We start from the raw sequence: 20,848 nt of genomic DNA, 5'->3' as shown, positions 1-20,848 counted from the left end.
ACATCATTATTATAAAACTTGAGTAAACACAAACTTAGTTATATTGCCTCTAATTTGCTGTTTTTTTTTTCTTTTCACAAAAACAAAGTATCGAAGTCTATTAATCTGAATACTACAACTACCTTATGTACCAACTTTTTAACTACATGAAAGACACTGTTACAGGAGTAATTGTGGTGTAATGAACACCAGATTAATCATCAGTGCCAGTGAGAACAATCTAAATAACCTTCATAAAAATGCATAAATATCTAAGAATCTAGACATCGGCAAAGTCATATTTCTTAGAAAATGCATTGAGCTCATAGTATTCAAGTCACGTTGGATTACATAAAGTGCATGTGTGCAAATTAGTCACTCCAATATTTACTAAAAGAGGACAATAGGCACAATAAGAGGTGACACAGAGCTATACAGTTCTAGTGGGGGTTTGGTAAGTGACAGGTAACAGTGCAAAAATAAATGAATTAATATAATAAAATTAATAATTATATCAATAATAATAATAATAATAATGTATGTAAAAACACCCCATGACAATATTCAGCAAGGGGAATTTAGGTCTCGTCTTTTAATTCTTTTTAAATACATATATCGTTAGCCGCAAAAATTCAGTTAGTCAGCTCATTATTTTATGTCGAAAATGTATAGTAATGTTTTCATTTTCTTAGCTATTTTTAGTACTAGTTTAGTTATAGTTAATTAGATCCTCAAATTATAAGCAATCATTGCAATTGAACCGAAGCTTTAATCATTACACCGTTCTCCGACATTTGTTTGTTTATCTATTTGTTTTAAAATCATTGTAGCAAATGAATTTCACGTGAATTCCAAACCACACAAACCGGAAGTAGTGGTGTAACAGTCGCTTCCTGTCCACCCCACGAAGCTCCGCCCACCTCTGAGGTTTGCAGGAAGCTGCACATTAAGCATCTACACCAGAGCTTGGGGAAGAAGGTCTGCTGTTGTGTTATGGCACAGCCGTTTTTTTTAAAGGTTTAATGACTACAGGGAGCAAAATAACAGAGACATGTCGGACAGGAACGGACAAAAAGTGTGTTCAGCTTCAATCTTCGCTCTCGTCTTTGTTGTTGTTGTCTCGTCTGTCAGCTGTCGCCTTGTGAAGGCGCCTCGGACCAGAGCAGTAGAGGAACCGGAGACCTATAGCACTTACTATAATTATGTAGAGCTCACCCGGCGTCTGGGATCTCTGGCTCAGAGATATCCACACATCGCCAATTTAAGCAGCATCGGACGCTCGGTTGAAGGAAGAGAGTTGTGGGTGATGCGGATCACCAGCGAGCCTCTAGCCGACGTGCCGGTGAAACCCAAATTTAAATACGTGGGCAACATGCACGGGGACGAGACGGTGTCACGTCAGGTGTTGATCTATCTGATCGAGTATCTTCTGGAGCGCTACGGAGACGACCAGCGGGTCACGGAGCTCGTCAACAACACGGATATTTATATCATGCCGAGCATGAACCCAGACGGCTTTGAGAGGTCGGTGGAGGGGGACTGTGTTGGCCAGGCAGGGGGCAGAAATAACGCAAAGGACCTCGACCTGAACAGGAAATTTCCGGACCAGTTCATAGAGATAAACGTGAACGAAGCTGATATCCCAGAAAACACAGCCATGATGAAGTGGATTCTTAACAACAAGTAAGCAAACTCAGCCAGCTGTTGCTTTCAGCGACCAAATCTGTTGTAGCCTAGTGGTTAGGGTGCTGAACTAACAATCGGAAGGTTGTGAGTTCGATTCCCACGTCCACCAAGGGCCCCTTGACGCTCAGTTGTACAGATGTATAAAATAAGAAGAGTCGCTCTGGATAAGGGCGTCTGCTAAATGTTGGAAATGTAAATAGAAACTCATATTGAGTAAATAAAGTCTACGTGTCTAAAGTGTAGGACAACTCACAAAGTTAGTATATAATACATACTTGCTGTGTATATAATGTATCAGTTTCTGCACATTTGAGGAGAATTCAGTTTTTAATCTTTCTTATGCATTTTTTCTGAGTGCTTGCAGCATAAATTATCAGTCATAATTGTTAATTATCGAATGTTTTCCATCTTCCTTTATAGCTGCACTACATAAACAGGGTATAAACAGATGCACAGTGTCGGCCATACTTAGCCAAAATATGTACTGCATACACCATAATTATCTATGTGTTACTTTTCAAGACACTGAGTTCCCAACTTGTAGAGACTGAGCCAAGTTCAGATTCTCAACCCGTAGTCTGAAACAAGTCTAAAACTCCTAACTATTCCATCTTGTGATATTAACCACCCCGTTTTAGTCCTATAAATTTATGTTTTGGTTCTATCAGTGAAATCAGATTGATTAATTTTTTTTTTATGAGAACCTTTTTATATTCTTATACACAGTACACTGATATTTTTCCCGTAAACACTCTCCAAGTCCAAGTGTGAATCATAGGCTTTTTAGTCTGTCATGTTGCAAATCACATGTCCCTGTCAAATTGTCTAGCTTTCAATCGAATTTTCAAGTCAGCTTCTCGTGTATACTGACCTTTTGTTGATGGTCAATTTAAAAGTCGGTTTTCCTTGTTTCAGGTTTGTCTTGTCTGGAAATTTGCATGGAGGAACCGTAGTGGCCAGTTTCCCATTTGATGACTCAGCCTGGCACACCATCACTGGTGTCTACAGCAGCTCACCTGACGACGCACTCTTCCGCTATCTAGCACATGTTTATGCCAAGAATCACCCCATCATGAAAACAGGGGAGCCCAAGTGTGATGGAGAACCTGATGAGACATTCAAGGACGGCATCACTAATGGTGCACAGTGGTACGACGTCCCAGGTAACTGATATAATTTATCTCATTGTTCAGCTTGTTTAAAAAATATTACTTGGGTTCAACAGCACGTCTCAAAGAAGTTTGTTTTCCCCAAAAAATAAAGCCCTCGGGTATAATTGTAGCCCATTTCCTTACTCTTGACTGAAAATGAAAGAGCAGAATGAATTTTCTACCAGTAGTATATATTGTCATCCATATTGTAACAAAAACCTAAATGTATTTTACCAAAACAGTGTTTTGTTTTGGCTGCTGTCTAACCTTGACTTGGTGTCAGCCTGTAAAGATTATGTAGTGGAGGAGCTGGTTTGACAAATGCAGCAGAAATGTGGTCAGTCTGAATAAAATATCTAAAACCTTCCTAGTTCCTTTTTTTTCCCGAAATATCTTTCCACAAAGAAGCAGAACATAAATATAGACAAAAAAGTTTGTAATCAGTTACATGTGTGATGTTCCTGCACTCATCAAAACCGAGAAGAGCACATAAACATTCCGTAAAGATGACAGCAGTTTTACAATTTTTAAATGACCTGATTAAAAAAAAACAAAAAAAACCAAACATCAGTAAACTGAATAACCTTTATTTTATCAGTACACTGGCATTTCCTTGTAAACCTTTGGCACAGTTCTTTCACCATTCTTCTTCTGCACTTTCCTCCAAAGCTGGTAGAATAAGATTTAGGGCAAATAATGTCATAGCCAAGAGCTATATGGCACAGAGGGCTTATCTGGTTATTATGAAAGCACTGAGCAGTCTCACCTTTAAGTCCTTTTAAATTAGCTGCTGTACCCTAAACCAGGCAAGTCTTGGTCTCACTGGTGTTTGCGATGATCCTTTATACTTATCCTTAACTGTGTTTACAGACATTTTGAAACAGGAACTGAAACACTGAATATTTATTTAGCTAGTGGAGAAATCATTTTAGTTTTTTTTTCTCAAGCATTACCGACCTTCTTTATTTTTTTTAAACCTTCTTTGCTCTTAGCACTTTATAAGACAATGTCTGTTTTTGCATAATGTGTCACTAACCATACTCAAAAACCAAAACCTGTGAGAGGAACTGATTTGTGGCTGCTAATTTAAAAACCCGTATTTCTGGCATAGTTGTGTCCTGCTTTGTTCTGATACATTTCTTTATAAGCCAGTGCTCAGACCGACACATCACACCACTCTCAGCACTGCAACCTGAGCTGCATTGTGTCCTGAAATCTGAACCAGTGGCCACCTTGCACCTGAAGAAAGATTTCTTTAAATGTTTCTGGCACCAGGATGTTGTTCTTCCGGAGCTGATGGGGTGTAAAAATGATGCCAGGTGTGCAGTCTAAAACCTGGCACGACATGTTCAGGTCTGCCTGGCTTTGCAATTGCTCAAATTAAGACGCAGAGCCTAGTTATGATGCAATATGCTGTGAGACATATTCAGAACAAATATCTCAAAAGGAAGCTCATACGTCATAACGGATGTATGGCTTAGTCAGAATCCTCTGTGCATTTTGTTCAAACACTATAATGACAGAGGGTAGAGCTTCCCTTTGCTCACAAAATAGCACCAGTTCTTCGTGGCGTGAATTTCACAAGATGAAACATTTCTTGGAGATTCTGTCTTTTCAGGTGCTTTTTCCGAAGGTGTTCCACTGGATTCTGATTCCTTGATTGGGAAGTTCTCTGAAGAAGACTGAACTCAGTTCATATTCATATTCATGAAACCAGTTTGAGACTTTCGCTTTGTGACCTGATCATACTGGAAATAGCCATTAGAACATGGTAAATTGTTGCCATGAGGGAATTTACATGTTTAGCATCAATACTCATAAATGTTGTGGCATTCAAATTTTTATATTGGTATTACTATTATTAATATTTGATTGGTATTACTATTGCCCAAAGTGTGCCAAGAAAACATTCCCCACACCATTACTCCACCTCCACAAGGCAGGTTGGCACCATAGACTCATACTGCTGGTGCCAAATACTGACCATACAATGTGTGTGACTCAGCAGAAATGGAGATTCATCAGACCAGGCTACATTTTCCAGTCCTCAGCTGTCCATTTTTGGCAAGCCTGTGCAGCCTCAGCTTTCCGAAATGCTAAAGCTACATGGTCTTTGCTATAATACACATACAAATGTGTATGTATATGGTGGCAGTGGTGGCTCAATCGATTATGGCTCTGGGTTGTTGATTGGTGAATCAGGGTTCAAGCCCCAGCACTGCTCCAGAGCCGCTGTATCGTGGCTGATCCTGCGCTCTGACTCCAACCTCCAAAGTTGGGATATGTGAAGAAAGAATGTCACTGTGCTGTAATGTACATGTGACAAAAATAAAAGGCTTTTTCCTTCTTCTTCTTCTAATAGACACAATTGTCTTCACTTTTGATACTGTACTTGGTGATATACAGGTTGAGTTGTCTGTCTTTCACTAAATAGTTAGTCCTTAATTTTTTACATTTGACAGTTGAACAGGCTCGTTCTGGGAGGCACTCAGTACAATAATCGGTTGTAAAGAATGTTGCTTACAAAGCGCATCTAGAATGTTCATTACAATGACCCAGGTATAGAGAATCGCATTACACATTTTGTGTGAGTTTTCACAAGCCTAAATGCATAGCATAACGAACATGGATATGACGTAAAGTGCTGCTGCAGGCTGAGTCCAACTTGATTTGATTGAAGGAGTAGAAGACTAACACCAAGCACTATTTGTATCCTTGTCACACAAGGATTCTGTGTGATGATCAAATGCAAACATCAGGTGACTCAAGATGTGTCTTCTACGCACGCATATTGACTTTTAAATGTTTGTTCTGTTTCTCTGCAATCTCTCAAGCAGATCAATGTTTAACACACCTAGTAAACTCCTTTACACTTCATTCTCATGTGCACAGTCCTATAAAGATCACGCTGACCGTTCTTGTGTATACTTCTTGTACCCAGGGACTTTCAGGTGTATGAGTTTTTCATCTGGAAAACATAATGCCATTTAGCTTATCATTAACTGGATATGCTCTAAGACGATAGAATAAAGTTAATCATAAAATATGCCAGCTCATTTTATGTTTCTGCTTGGATCGTTGACCTACAAAAGAAGAATCAACCCTAACCCTTTGTGGTTAACAATAACAGTGACGTGTTCACGTTAAGATTTTAAATATTAAAATAATTTTTTTAAGTAGCAGACAAGAATGTAGTAGAGTTTAATTTATTTTGTGGCTGATTAATTCCGAGGTGTGTGTGTGTGTGTTTTACTAGGTAATGGATGAACAGTTCAGTCAACCGTCTCCCATGTTCTCTTAAGATATGTAAAGCAGGTCTGAGAGTGAGTTTAGTTTGCAGGGTCAGCTGAGAGGAACTTGGAAAAACTGACCAGGAAGTGGTGGATTTATGTTTGTTTGCTTCTTTCTTTCTTTCTTTATTAACAGGCTCATTTACTTGCAGCCTTGATATAAATTAATCCACTGGTCAAGTGCATTGGACTGAAAGACGACAGTTTTTCCCTACACACTGATATAATACAGTATTGAGGACGGGATATTAAGCCCTTAAACATAAATTCATATAAATGAAAATAAATGGCTGCTTAATTCCTGGCACTAAGAGTAATCATCTTGTTTAAGCCCACTGTCAAAGCTTAGAATTGATCACAATTATATTTAACATATAATAAGTATTATTTCTTCTGTCACAGTTAATTAAGATGTAAACATATTAGTTCAATGGAGTAAAGCTGCATAGAGGAATTTGCTTTTTGCTCTGCGTCACTTCTATATATATTTTTTAGCTCATGAGGTTTTTTGTTTGTCCTTCCCAGCTCTGAGCCCTTGTAGATTTTTAGGCCAGGATGAATGATGCTTAATTTGTGCTCAGTTATTCTGTTGGTCATGCACTTGTTCTGCATATGTTCTGTTGTTGAAGGATAAATTTAAGTAACACTTTACATTAAGGCTTCTTTAAATGGCATTATTTAGCATGTTGGTTGGCGTGAACAAACCACAGATGTCAGCATCAATAAACACGTAAACAAATATTAACGAAGCAACTAACACTTTTGTTAACGTATTGGAAAAAATAATAATAACAAACCTAAAAAGACACTAAATAATCAGTGGGAATATCATTGTGGATTTTATGTGTCTTGAAGTTCAAGATGGAATATTTACATCTGAAAATCAGCATTCAGGATCATGCTGAAGTTTATCTGACTTATTTGAGTCGACTCTTATTTTAATCATGGACTGAATAAACAGTCAGTGCTGCTGCATGTCATTAACATTTAATCAGAATTCAATGAATGCATAAATTGTACATTAAGGAATAATGCATGACAGGCTGTCCAAGGTGTTCCCTTCCTCGTGTTCAGAAAATAGATTGATGGATTTTTGTTAAGGAAACCTTTTCTAATAAACACCATTAACACAAATAAGATTTAGAGATTTCTGAGACTCTGTGCCTATTTTTGGGACAGTTCCCTAGACCTTGATGTATCTTTTAGTTTTTTCATATATTTCAGTTGTTGGACCAAAATTCTAAATACTTTATAACTTACACTTGCAGGGTTAGTGAGAGGGAAGAGTAAAAAAATATCTGAATGCAAGAAGTTGGGTTTCCTGTGTTTACTTAATGAGGTTTACTCACTTAACACTTTGTGGCTGAGGGCGATTTTGCCATGAATCATTCGAAAGTGGGTTAGGTGGTCTTGAACTCGTATTACTGCATGCGGTGACATCGGTCATTTATATATATCTTGTATTTCTGAACAGGAGGAATGCAGGACTACAATTATTTAAAAGGGAACTGCTTGGAAATCACCATGGAGCTGAGTTGCTGCAAGTATCCGATGGCTTCGGAGTTACCAAAAGAGTGGGAGAACAACCGAGAGTCTCTGCTGGCTTATATGGAGCAGGTTCAACATCATTTAAGCATTAAGTTTCATTTATCCTGCATTTGGATTAGTCAAAAGATATCATTTGTATTAGTATGTGATATTCTCTGACCTCAATATCGTTTCAGGTTCACATCGGTGTGCGAGGTTTTGTCCGAGAAGCCGGAACCGGTGCTCCTATTTCTGATGCAGTAATTTTTGTAGTAGGAATTAACCACAACATAACCACTGGTCACGTTGGTGACTATTACAGACTGCTGCTGCCAGGAACCTACAGTATCACAGCTGTGTCAGTTGGGTAAGCGTCTGACCAGACATGATGTGGCATCAGACTGTCACAAGACTAGACATGCATCTTCTCTTTTTGAGCTTTCATCTAAGTTCTTTCATCTAAGTTCTAAGTTCTGACTACATATACAAAGTATGCGCTTTTTTAAGATCATATTGTCTATTGCTTGAACCTAGTCTGCTTTCTCTCATGGTTTTCTTGCTCATATCCTCATTTCAGGGAGTTTTTCCTTGCCCTTAGGGATAAATGTTAGAGATACAGTATGTAAATAGTAACTTAATTTTAAACCTTAACATTTTTTTTATTCTGTTTCTATACTTCTGTAAAGCTGCTTTAAAACAATGTGAATTGTTAAAAGCACTATTCAAATAAATTGAATTGAAATTGCTTATTAAATTACTCGTGTTTTAATTCTATAGATATATAATAAACAGGTATATAATACATGCTTGTAATGTGACATTGTCATATAGATTAAATATAGAACAACGAAAAGGAAGATTTGCCTTTATTGTGTTAATGGGTCATTCAACATATTTAGCAAGATCCTTTATGATCAGTGGCAAAAACATTGAATAGCTAAATAGATTAAAAACTCTTCTTATGAATTCATGAAATGCAAATGCGTAGTATAGATCTGTTGAAATTCTTCCCTTGAAATTTTGTTTCTGTGTTTGTCATACACTGTACACACTACTTCCTTTCTTTGTGTGTTTTTAGTTTTGTGCCAATGACTGTGCCTGGCGTTCAAGTAACCGAGGGCAAAGCTACAGAACTCAACTTCACACTAGCACCTCTAAGTAAGGAGATTGTCAACCACACAACTGTAACCACTACTACACCCTCTACCATAGCTGTAACCAATAGCAGCAACATTCGTACCGGCTCCAGCATGCCCAGTGATGGTAATGGGGTTACAGACGTGTCTTTAAGCAGCTCTGCCCCAACACCACAGCCTCAGCAGCCTCAGGAGTTTCGTCATCACCGTAACAGTGACATGGAGCTCTTCATGCAGAGATTCAGCACCAAATACCCCTCCATCACACGTCTCTACTCCATCGGCAAATCCGCTCAGAGCCGTTTGCTTTGGGTCATGGAGATCTCTGATAACCCGGGAAAACACGAGGAAGGTGCTGTAAAATATGAATACTCTTCATAACGTGTTTGTCATCCATTTGCGTATATTGTATATTGAAACGATTCAATACCTCCTTTAGGTGAACCAGAGTTTAAGTATATTGCTAACATGCATGGCAATGAGGTGGTGGGACGAGAGCTGCTTCTAAATCTGATCGAGTACCTGTGCCGTAACTATGGCAGCAACCCTGAGGTGACGCAGCTTGTCAACAACACTCGCATACACATCATGCCCTCCATGAACCCAGATGGCTATGAAATTGCACAAGAGGGTAAGGAATAGCTTAAAACACACTCCTTAACCTAAAAATTTCAATTGAACCCTATATTTATATGTGGTTCTTTTATTAATATTTATATACATGAACAGTAATTTGTTGCTTAGCACTGTTTAGTTCTAGCATTGTAGCATTGCTCCGTAAATTTGCCAGTAATAAACAAGTGTGATCTTCCACAGGAGATGTCAATGGCTACCGCGGGCGTAATAACAGCAACAATTACGACCTAAATCGCAATTTTCCTGACCAGTTCCAAACCATTGTTGATCCCAGGCAGCCAGAGACTATAGCAGTGATGAACTGGGCTAAAAGCTACCCATTTGTGCTGTCTGCTAACCTGCACGGAGGTAGATATCAATATCTTAAGTTTATCATGTTCCTGGTCTACGATATGGCAATCTGTACACATGTACATTGCTGGGTTTTTTGAATTTTTAGGCTCTCTGGTGGTAAATTATCCTTATGACGATGATCCGGAGGGCGTCAATAGATATAGCGGGTCTCCGGACGACGCTGTGTTTAAAATGGTCGCTCTTGCGTACTCGCAGGTGAGTGTGAGCTATTCTTGGACTTGTTCCCCATTTTCACAAGGACACTCATTAAAGACTTTTCTTGTGTTTTAGGAAAATCCGCTTATGTATAAAGGACACCCTTGTAAAGATCTAAAAGAATACCCTGATGAGTACTTTAACGAGGGTATTACTAATGGAGCTGCTTGGTACAATGTGCCTGGTAAGTGGCTGAACAGAGACAAAATACGCATCAGAAACTTTTAAGATACTGAGCAGTTCCTGAACATGTTGGTTTGCAATCATTATATAACAATACAGGCTACTTTAATAGGAACACACATACTTTTTTTTGGAAGATGACTTAACTGTAACTTTATAGGTGCATTTTCTTCTCAGGAATCCAGGAATTTATTTTCAGAGTTCAAATATTTTATTTTACCATGAACATTTGGAGAAATCTAGAAATCTAGTAGTCAAAACACACTACATTTTTTTTCCACACAGGGACACCACAATATATACTTTAAGTATTTTAGTAATGTGCAGCCTGTAGTCCTGTACCAGAATGTTATATTCCTGAACAAAACCCCATCAATGTACAAATACAAGACATATTAAAATGAAACACAAACATAGATGCATGTAGCCTTAAATGATAAGCTAATTTTTCTTCCACAATAATAACGAGTAATAATATGTTCAACCCTGGGCCTATTTTTAACCCTCTTGTTTGAAAACAACATGCTCAAATGTAACGAGTATCGAATTTGGTTATTTGTTTATGCGTGTTCTCTGTGAGTGAGCTTTGTGTTGTACGTGACTCTTCTAGGTGGTATGCAGGACTGGAACTATCTTAACACTAACTGCTTTGAGGTGACTGTAGAGCTGGGCTGTGTGAAGTATCCTCCAGAACGGGAGCTGCCGCAGTACTGGGAGCACAACCGGAGATCTCTGCTGCAGTTTATTCACCAGGTTCATTGCTGTTTATCTGTCTGTTTCTTTCTCATTGTTCCTATGAATCTTTCTTTTTGGTCTCTCTTATACTTTTCTAAATAAAGAAAGAGAGAGACAGACAGACAGAAAAATACTTTGATTGACATTAGTCTTAAGTTTAAAAATAGTGAATACTGGTTTACCGGTTTTACTGTTTTTTTTATAATTCAATTTCCGAACCCAAACCTCTCATTTTATCCAGGCTTGGGACAATAAATAAAAAGACATACTGTGAAATATGTACAAACATTGCACACATATTGCACTTGATTACTGAAAAGTACATATTGTAGGTTAATATAAAACCACTGGAGCTAAATAAGTCTCAGTCCTTTACAGCCATAGTGGCCTTGGCAGGTACAGGGAGGTATTGGGGGTGTTCTACTTGTACCCAGAGTGCATGCATCACTCTATTTCTTGTATTTATCTTCATGATCTCTAGGTCCACAGAGGAGTGAAGGGGATGGTGACTGATAGTAAGGATGGCACTGGTATACCCAATGCCACCATTACTGTAGAAGGTATCGACCACCCCATCACCACTAACAAAGCTGGAGATTACTGGCGTCTGCTTGTACCTGGAACATATCACCTAACTGCCTCGGCTCAAGGGTAAGCTACCTCACTGCAAATGAAAAGAGACTTGCAACTCAATGCACTTGAATCTGACTGGTCAAAAGGTGTTGATTAGCAACAGTGTGTAAGGCAAATCAAATGCATTTACTCTTATAGGACTTAGAGCAGATGCTCCATAGTAATCTAAGACAAGTAATAAATAGATGTATTTTATTTTGTAACTTTTAAATGAGAAAAATGTTTATGGATAGATGTAATAATGCTATTTAACATTTATGGGAAGAGTTGATACTACATAAAAGACAATAAGGAATTTTTACTGCTTTCCTTTTTTTTTTCGAGACAATAACTATCACCTATCATCATAAATAATAGGAACTAATAGATAAAAGTATGATGTGCTCTTAATTATCATTGTTAAACTAAAACTTATAATTTACTGCCATCTATTGCTGTGGTAAGGAAATAAATACAATGAATAAACAGTCAACTTCTTGGTTGTACCATTGACTGCTCTGCATTGCATGACATCACTCTATTGTTGGTTTTCCTGTAACGGGACAAGCCACAGTGTTGTGTTTGTTATCCTTTATTATCTTTTAAATTAAGAATAAGAATAATATAAGTAATAATAGAGTAAGAAAGTATTTTAACATATAAACAGTCTAAAAGGATATGACTGGTTTCCTTGAGTTTCTTTCTTAAGTATGGAGATACACTTATATTTGGCAAATGTTTTTCAGTGCTATGTCTGTTTTCCTGAGAATATAATAGATAGAAAGAATTTGATTGTAAATTTAAACCTCTCTTTCTATTCACATTTTCTCCAGCTACAAGTCTGTTGTCACATACGCCACCGTGCCTGATGGTGTTGCAGAGGTCGTGGACTTTAAGCTGACCCGGATACGGCATGACACCGGCAGCCCCACCAGCCATCGATACTCCAGTGATGAGGAGTTCCAGAGCTTCATCAAGCAGCTCTCAGTGGGACCTGGTCTGGACCAGCTCATCCAGAACACAGCCACCACCAGCAGCTTTCGCTATCGTGGCTATGAAGAGGCATCTGAGTTTCTGCGCAGCCTCAACCTTAACTTCCCAAATATCACCTCTCTACGCAGGTACTGGTCTCTTAAATGCACTTATAACAGCTGAGTGCATCAGAAAATTATATAAAGAATCAAAAATTCATATTTCTGCAACTGTCCTGTGCATTCAGTCTTGGATTAAATGCTAAAATGAACATATGATGAGTCATAAGTCAGTGGATCCAACTTGTGGAGACAAGCCAGTACTAAAGCCTAAAAGCCTGTTTGTTTAAAAAAAAAAAAACACGCGCATCCTCTGTCAACACACTCTTTTAGGAGGATGAAAATTATGTCTGCACTGTAGCTGGTGATTAATGTCTTAAGCTTTGTGCTTAAAAACGTAGGACGACATAACCTCAGAGAAGATTCTGAATATGTGTTAAGAAAAGCAAACGGGATATTTACAGCCGTTACAGATTGCACTAAAGACAACATATTTTGCAAGTGAGTTGCAAAATAACTTGCCGGTAAAGACCTGCTTGAGTGTTTCTATTTATACACTCAGATTTAACAGGTTTACGTCCGTGTGTACAATGCAGAACACAAATAAAAGAGAAAAGAGGAATCCACATAACTGTACAGTCTGGTTTCATACTGCAAACAAAATGACCTGCCTGCTATGATTAGACCAGCATTCAGGGAGAGATGGGGAAATTGGGCTACAAGACATAATTGTGGAAACTAAAACTAAACAAGACTACAAAGCTTACAAATTTTTCAGTCAGAGTACAGGCCGATTTTTCCAACAGCATTTCAGCTTCTTTGTCATAGGTGCAGATTCAGAGCCGTAACCTTGTTTTAATCTTGTCTAGTCTTGGTCAGAGTGTGGAGTTCAGAACCATTTGGGCCCTGGAGATCTACAACACTCCTGTGGTGCCAGCGCCATCCAAGCCCAAGATCCGATTTGTGGCTGGCATCCATGGCAATGCTCCAGTGGGCACAGAGCTTCTGCTGGAGTTTGCTACTTACCTGTGTATCAACTATGGCAAAAATGCTGCTATTACAAGGGTGAGACTGTGTCATCTTGTATTTTTTTTTTTCCATTTTGTTTTTATGTTTACCATCATTTTAATATCATGAGTCATGAGACCTTCTAGCAGGACAGACTCTTATTTTTAGGAAAATATTATACCTGGATTTGAAGTAAAATAGCCATTGAAGTTGTTATGGCAATAAACCTGAATACAAAATTAAACAATAAAATGCGATTACACAGTTTTTTCCCTAAATTTATCATATTTATATTGTACAGTATAAAATTGTGATCTAATCACATTGACTACTTTTCACATTTCTTAACCTCTCATTCTCTTTCTCCTTTTAGTTAATCAACGAGACAAGAATTGTCATCCTTCCTTCCATTAACCCGGATGGTCGTGAGCTTGCTAAAGAAAGAGAGTGCTCCTCCTCTGTGGGTATGACCAATACAAATGGCAAAGACCTCGACACTGATTTCTTTGGTAAGAATTTGTTAAAAAAAATAATAATAATCTTGCACACTTAAATTGTGAGCAAACAACCAGCAAGACCAGCTTTTACTGTCGACATTGCAAAACTACTACTAACTGCTAAGTTTATTGTGTGGACATGCTTGTGGGCTTTCTCTGGATTCTCCAGTTTCCTCCCACCTCCTACCAAGTACATGAGTGTTGATTGGTTATGCTGGATCACCACTAGGTGTGAGTATGAGAACGGCCATGCGTATTTGGTGCCCTGTGATGGACTGGTGTCCTATCTAGCCAGTATTCTTGCTGCATGTCCATTGTTCCTGAAATAGGTTCTGGTTCCACTGGGACACAAATCAGGTTACAGCAGTGTGAAGATTTCTTGCCGTTTGTACACTTAATAGTCCATAATTCTCCGGTATTGGGTCGATCCACCCATTCTCTGAACAGGGTCACAGGGCACCTAGAGTTTATCCTAAAGAACTCGCACACAAACCTATTCACATACTAGTGCAAATTAAGAGATGAAGGTCTGCCTATCACTCATGTCTTTAAACTGGGGGAGGAAACTGGAGTACACAGAGCAAACCCCTGAAGCAGAACATGCAAACATACTGGAGCTGTGAGGTAAACGTGCTAAACACTAATCCACTGTGTCCACCAGCTATTGTTATAAGTCTTTAGAGAACATCTGTGTACAGTACTCTGTACACTGGAATAGTAATGTTGTGAATTGTGTACAGAATTATGTGGATTTGGTGTTTTTGTAGGTAATGCATCGCAGCGCTCCACAGAAGCTCAGCCTGAGACTCGCGCAGTGATGGATCTGATACAGGAGAAGGGCTTTACTCTGTCAGTAACACTGGATGGAGGCTCAGTATTGGTTACCTACCCCTATGACAAACCAGTTCAACCAGGTCTCCCATTTCTTTTCTCAGATGGCAGCTTAATGGTGGCAGCTTATTGACATGCTTTGGCAAGGGTTTTAAATTTTGCTGTGTGTTTTCAGTTGAAAACGAGAGCACCTTGAGGTATTTGGCTACGGTGTATGCCAACAACCATCCCACAATGCATTTAGGAGACACTGGATGCCCAAACAATTCCCAGAGTATGTGAAGTGCTTTATACTGCTTTTTACACTGTAAATAAATTTAGCTTGAATTGTTATTGTGTAATACTCGAATCAAGTCGAATCAAATTCATTTTAATAATGATCAGCGTCATATGGTTGAGAGCTGACACTAAAGTTATCTAGTTTTCTATTTAAATATATAAACATTCTCTCAATGACTCATTTAATTTCAGTGGGAAACATCCCTGATGGAGTGTTGCGGGCAGCTGAGAAACACAGTCACATGGGCAGCATGAAGGTGTGTGTGTCTCTGTGTGTGTGTCTGTGTGAATGATAAATTTTAATTTACTTTTTTAATGTAAGGATGTTTGGCTGTTAAAATCTTGAGACTTATGTTAACAGTGAGTCCAGCTGGGAGGGTGGGGCACGTTCTATGATACATTTCCAGGCTACAGCCAGGAAACCGCTTATCAGTGTTTCCTGGTTGTGTGTTGTTCCTGATTGGTGCACTCACAACCAGAACAATGGCAGTGTGACACACAACACACTACTGCCTTTAATTTCATAAAGCTTTGCTTCCTCACTTGCTGATAGTCAACACCTGGACATGATTGAGGGTAATGCTCACAGGGAAGCCATATCTAATAAGTTATGGAGGAGTTCCAAAAAATGTGTACTGACTGAAAAAGTCCATGCTTCTTAATAATCCATGAAATGCTCCATGCATACTTCCCAGTGAACTGGCAGAAATACTTCTGACTTTCCTGAAATGTATAGAACAATTCTGTTCAGTTTGTTTCCATTTAACTTGTGTTCAATTGTTATTTGGTTACATTACAGGACTTCAGTGTGGACTTTGGGCACTGTCCTGAGATTACGGTATACACCAGTTGTTGCCTATTCCCCCAAGCTGATCAACTGCCCACCCTTTGGACTGAGAACAGGAAGTCATTACTCAGCATGCTGGTCGAGGTCAGTCAGAATTTTCCTTCCATAAGCCATTGCTCTGTCTGTAATGTACATTGTTCCTGCTTATAGTCTTAAGAACTCCCTGTCCTCTATATGGGAAGGATGGTATCAAAAAACATGGCATTCTTTGTTAAGACTGTAAGCCTTTGTGGCTTAAATTTCATTCTTTTTTTGTAGGTGCACAAAGGAGTTCGTGGAATTGTAAAGGACAAGAGTGGCAAGCCCATAGTGGGAGCAATGATTGTGCTGAATGGTGGTGTGCGAATGTTCACCAGTGAGGGAGGTTACTTCCATGCTTTGCTGGCTCCAGGGTCACACAGCATTGAAGCAGTAGCAGAGGGATACCAACAGCAGAGGCAAAAGGTTTGAGAATTCTCATAAAAACTAGGAGTGCATTGATCTAATATTGTACATCAGTGTGACTCTGATATGACTTTATTCAGCACTATACAAGTAAATTGAATGAGTATAGGATATGGATAGACATATTTTGCTCTATTTTCCACTGAGAATTCGTGGGATGTTGATTGACGAGACAAATGTTGCATGCGAATCATGACTGTGCTGTGTCAACTCAGCAAAGATGTAAAGATGTGTTGAAAAAGAAGTCAGATCGGATCAAATCAATATCAAGCAAGGATGAGAAAAGTTCAACCAAACCCTGAAACAGTGTATTCCTAAACAAAAATAAATACCTTTTGTGTGTGCGCACGTGTACGTTTTATTGTCATGCTCAATGCCACTCATCAAGTTTTATGACCATTACTTTTTGCCTGATTCCATTAAGTAGTAAATTACAGGCTAAAATTTAGCTCATGTTGTGTAAATTATTTGCATACGCTGAAAAACAATGTAGGAATACTGTTTATGCCGTGCTTATAGCCATGTGAGGCATTCAGCAGAAATATAAATAGAAAAATGCGTCGCATATGTGTGTCAAACGCTCCTGTTGCACATCATGCATTTTGTGTCTGATGCCTGGGTTTAAATGCTGCTTCCATATCTAATGGAGATATTGAATTACTGCTGGAAAGTACACTGGAACTGGAATCCAGTAAACATTTTGACTGGTGAGCTGAATTTAATCAGCTGCTCGTCCAGATGCATCATTAACACTAATGCATTATCATAATGAAAACAAATGAAGTATCCACAGAAAAATGTCTATCTATATTAATTGAATTTATTTAATTTGCTTCCCTCATTGTTTTGCTGTTGCCTTCTCCAGGTGATTGTCTCATCATATGAGGCAGCGATCTTCATTGTTATTGAGTTTGACATGGACAACCGCATCTTCGGTTTACCGCGAGAGTTAGTGGTGGCATCTGCAGGTAAGATGCAAATGATGAAGGATTATTGATTAGATAATGTGTTGTTTTATATTTTTGAATGATTTGTGTTTTTCTGCTTCAGCTGCGGCTATGACAGCTCTGGCCATCACTGCCTGCATCATCTGGTGCGTGTGCTCTGTCAAGTCCAACAGGCAGAAGGACGGCTTTCACCGTCTGCGCCAGCACCGGGAAGAATATGAAGATGAGATCCGGCTCACGTCCATGGGCTCCAAGAAGTCCCTGCTGAGCCACGAGTTCCAGGACGAGAGCGAAAGCGATGAAGACACTCTGTACGCCAACAAACTCTGATATTTAACTCTCTTGCAATGATCACATCCTACATTGCCACCCTACTGAGAGAGACAGAAGATCAAGTTTTATCAGGTGTCTGTCCACACCAGCAGGGGGTGCTCAGCTCACAGGCTCGTCTGCCCAGACTGCCATGAAATCTATCCTAGGATGCACTTTACTGGCCTAGTGAGATCGATTGACTGTTTCACATGTTAATGTATGCAACCTTACAATCTGCTCTCAACCAACATGCTATTTATTTGAGGCTAAATTATATTTTATAGTGTGGAAATATTCTGCACGTCTCTTCCAGTCAGTACATCACTAAAGAAGTTGCCCACACGAATCAAAACTCAGCAGGATTACTAAACACAGTGCCTTGTTTGATTAGCCTGAGCCATCGCTGCCTGTTGGATATCACTAGGATGTATAGATCAATGTAATGTGTGTAAGCTGAAATATCCTCTTGGAAGCTCTCTGTGTTTGGGTCATAATCAAGAGTCTAATTATTATTTCTTTTTTTTTTAATTCACATTGTCCCACACAGAAAGTGACAAATTATGTACATAAACTGTCTTGGAGCAGAAATGCTGCTTATGATTTCTAATACTGAGATCAATTCTGGGTAAATGTGTGCCTCAAAACCTCAATGCTGAGAATCTTTAGAAACCTTTTAGAATTTTTTTTTATATTTCAGCATCTATACTTTTTATAGTGCTTTTCTCCCTGGACAGTGCAGTTTGGTAACTATGCTGTGACACTACATTTTGTCATGGTTTTTGTATCCAAGTTAGCTGTACTGTAATGAAATACTTACCCCTCTTTCCAGACTCACTGGTGAATCCAGCTGACACGTGGGTAAAGTTTAAAGTCGTCCAGACTGACACTTGGTCAAACTGAAATGTCACTCTATTCAAAAAACCTTCAAAATATTCAGGTGCCAGTTACAGTTTAATCTTGGATGTATTTTAGTTTTAGAGTGATTTTATTTGGGTCATGCACTCATGGTAATGACATCGTGAAGTATTGTATTTAGTGCACCGTGTGAAAGGAATGGAAAAATGAATTTACTTCATGTGTTTCTTCCACCACCCCCCACCACCCATTAATGTTCCATTAATTGCTGAACATACACTACACAAGGTATCCAAAATTGTTCTTGTTAGCATTTTATTATAGCAGTATCCATGTGTACTGTTGTGTGGATTACTAACCACACTGTCCATTGGGAAAACACTGTCAGTTATCGGTTTGTCAAACATTTCATATTGTAGCATAATATACAGTGTTACGGATATTTGAATTGCCAAGTAATTATTTTTCTTACGTAGATCATAGAATGCGACGGATCTTTGTAAATTTGTGGACATCGTTAATATATTTAACCACATCTGAGCGGTTTATCAAGCCACAGCAAAGTAATGTGTTGAAAACATTTTAGTTCTCAAATATTCCAGATGTTTGAGACCAAATCAGGCTACAATCATTTTTACATTTCTTGTTCCGATTGTTCTCACAGGAATTCTGTTCCGATCTGTTTTTTTTTTCACTGGTGCTTCTGTGTAAATTCAATATTTTAAATCACTCAAAAGATACATTATTTAAATTTAGTAACAATAATCTACGGTTTTCTCTAAACCAAATGGTCACTTGGACATTTTTCTACCTAAAAGTGACTTTGCTCTCTCACTTACTGCCAGTTAACATCCAGTGACTTTTAAATGCCCTTAAAATTTCACATTTTTACTGACTTTTGCCGATTTGGATAAAAACAAAGCACAGGCAAAATAATGGATATTAGCCATGTACTGTATGTCAGTGTTTTAATAGTTTAAGCAATCAGGGAAACCTTTTTTCTTGAACTGTCTCTATTCTTGTAATTTAAATGATATACTATAAGGAAATGTCTAAGAAATGTCTCTCTTTCTCTCTTTGATATCCACATTTCACATTAAAAATGAGGTTCATTTGTTTTCTTTAGTCCACTTATATTTTCATTTTTTTCATGAACTGTAAAGTCTAATTTGATGGCTTGATGCTGACCCTTGAGTGTAAATGACTTGTGCGTTTGAACAAACATGTATAGCTTTTGGATGTATTGGTCGTGCAGTTGTATATTTTTCCATTTTGATACAAAAGTGATTGTAGATAATTGAAGTCACTTGTGTGTAAATGAAGAGCAACCTAACTGAGCAATGACACATGATGGTTCAGAGTAAAACCTGACTATATATTTGCTGTTTGAATGACAGACATATCAAATAAAATGGATTACGCCTGGAATAAATGTGAGATGGAGATTGCTTAATTTAGAATAAATGTGAGATGGAGATTGCGTAATTTAGAATAAATGGGAGATGGAGATTGCGTAATTTAGAATAAATGTGAGATGGAGATTGTGTCATTTGTGGAGGCTGAAGTATGATGTTGATGTTGCCATCCACTCTGCAGATCTCTCGCACACCCCATACTGAATGTAACCCCAAACCATGATTTTATCTCCACCGAACTTGACTGTTTTCTGTGTGAATCTTAGGTCCATGCGGGTTCCAATAGGTCTTCTGCAGTATTTGCGATGATTGGGATGCAGTTCAATAGATAATTCAATACTTCTGCCACTTTTCCACAGTCCATCCTTCCTGCAAGCTGTGGGCCTTGGCAAATGCAACAAGATTTTTTAGTTGTCTTCTGTTTAATGCTGGATTCTGAGCACTAATTTGACCATTGAGACCATTTTGTGAGAGAATATGACAAACTGTTCTTGTAGATACAGGGGTTTCTGGTGACCAGTTGTTATGTACCTCTGCTGCAGGTGAAAAAGGTCTGACCCCGGACTGTCGAACCAACAAACGGTCCTCTTGAACAGTTGTGTTACGGGGTTTGCCTGACCTGGGCCTGTCATGAACTTCACCGGTTACTGCAAATCTTTTTCTTATCCTCTCCACTTGACATTTAGATACATTACAGATGTAGCAGGAGACAGGAGACTTGATGATCAGCACTTTGGTCTGTGGTTGAATCTTTGGCATGCTGTCAGAGGTGAGGATGCATTTCAAATGAAGGTCTTGTGTGCTGGGGTTCTTCTACACACCTGGGAATGTGTTAATTACAGTATTTCTCACAGGTGATGCTATAATCTGTGATTGGTTGAATCCTTTAAAGATGTTA

At 38.6% G+C, this 20,848-nt stretch overlaps 1 protein-coding gene across 1 annotated transcript; it reads left to right on the top strand.

The window, feature by feature from the left end:
- The first annotated feature begins 893 nt into the window (after nt 1-893).
- Nucleotides 894-19,652, top strand: cpda (carboxypeptidase D, a). The gene is made up of 21 exons (XM_027147977.2): nt 894-1,662; nt 2,581-2,828; nt 7,581-7,723; nt 7,831-8,000; nt 8,712-9,121; nt 9,209-9,400; nt 9,586-9,753; nt 9,845-9,954; nt 10,030-10,138; nt 10,748-10,890; nt 11,354-11,523; nt 12,318-12,605; nt 13,385-13,580; nt 13,897-14,032; nt 14,788-14,934; nt 15,027-15,125; nt 15,323-15,387; nt 15,930-16,061; nt 16,236-16,421; nt 17,287-17,389; nt 17,472-19,652. The coding sequence occupies exons 1-21, from the start codon at nt 1,031-1,033 to the stop codon at nt 17,696-17,698; spliced, it is 4,074 nt and encodes a 1,357-aa protein (XP_027003778.2). The 5' UTR covers nt 894-1,030; the 3' UTR covers nt 17,699-19,652.
- The last annotated feature ends 1,196 nt before the right edge of the window (nt 19,653-20,848 follow it).

The sequence above is a fragment of the Tachysurus fulvidraco genome, chromosome 11, assembly GCF_022655615.1.
Source record: "Tachysurus fulvidraco isolate hzauxx_2018 chromosome 11, HZAU_PFXX_2.0, whole genome shotgun sequence".
Classification (NCBI taxonomy): Eukaryota; Metazoa; Chordata; class Actinopteri; order Siluriformes; family Bagridae; genus Tachysurus; species Tachysurus fulvidraco.
This window is presented reverse-complemented; position numbering and strand designations above follow the sequence as displayed.

What these genes read in the sequence shown, in the direction of transcription:
- cpda (XM_027147977.2), top strand. Translation starts at nt 1,031, where the DNA reads ATGTCGGACAGGAACGGACAAAAAGTGTGTTCAGCTTCAATCTTCGCT. An exon ending in ATCACAGCTGTGTCAGTTGG is followed by an intron (nt 8,001 to 8,711) that starts GTAAGCGTCTGA and finishes GTGTGTTTTTAG; the next exon opens with TTTTGTGCCAATGACTGTGC. An exon ending in CCCGGGAAAACACGAGGAAG is followed by an intron (nt 9,122 to 9,208) that starts GTGCTGTAAAAT and finishes TACCTCCTTTAG; the next exon opens with GTGAACCAGAGTTTAAGTAT.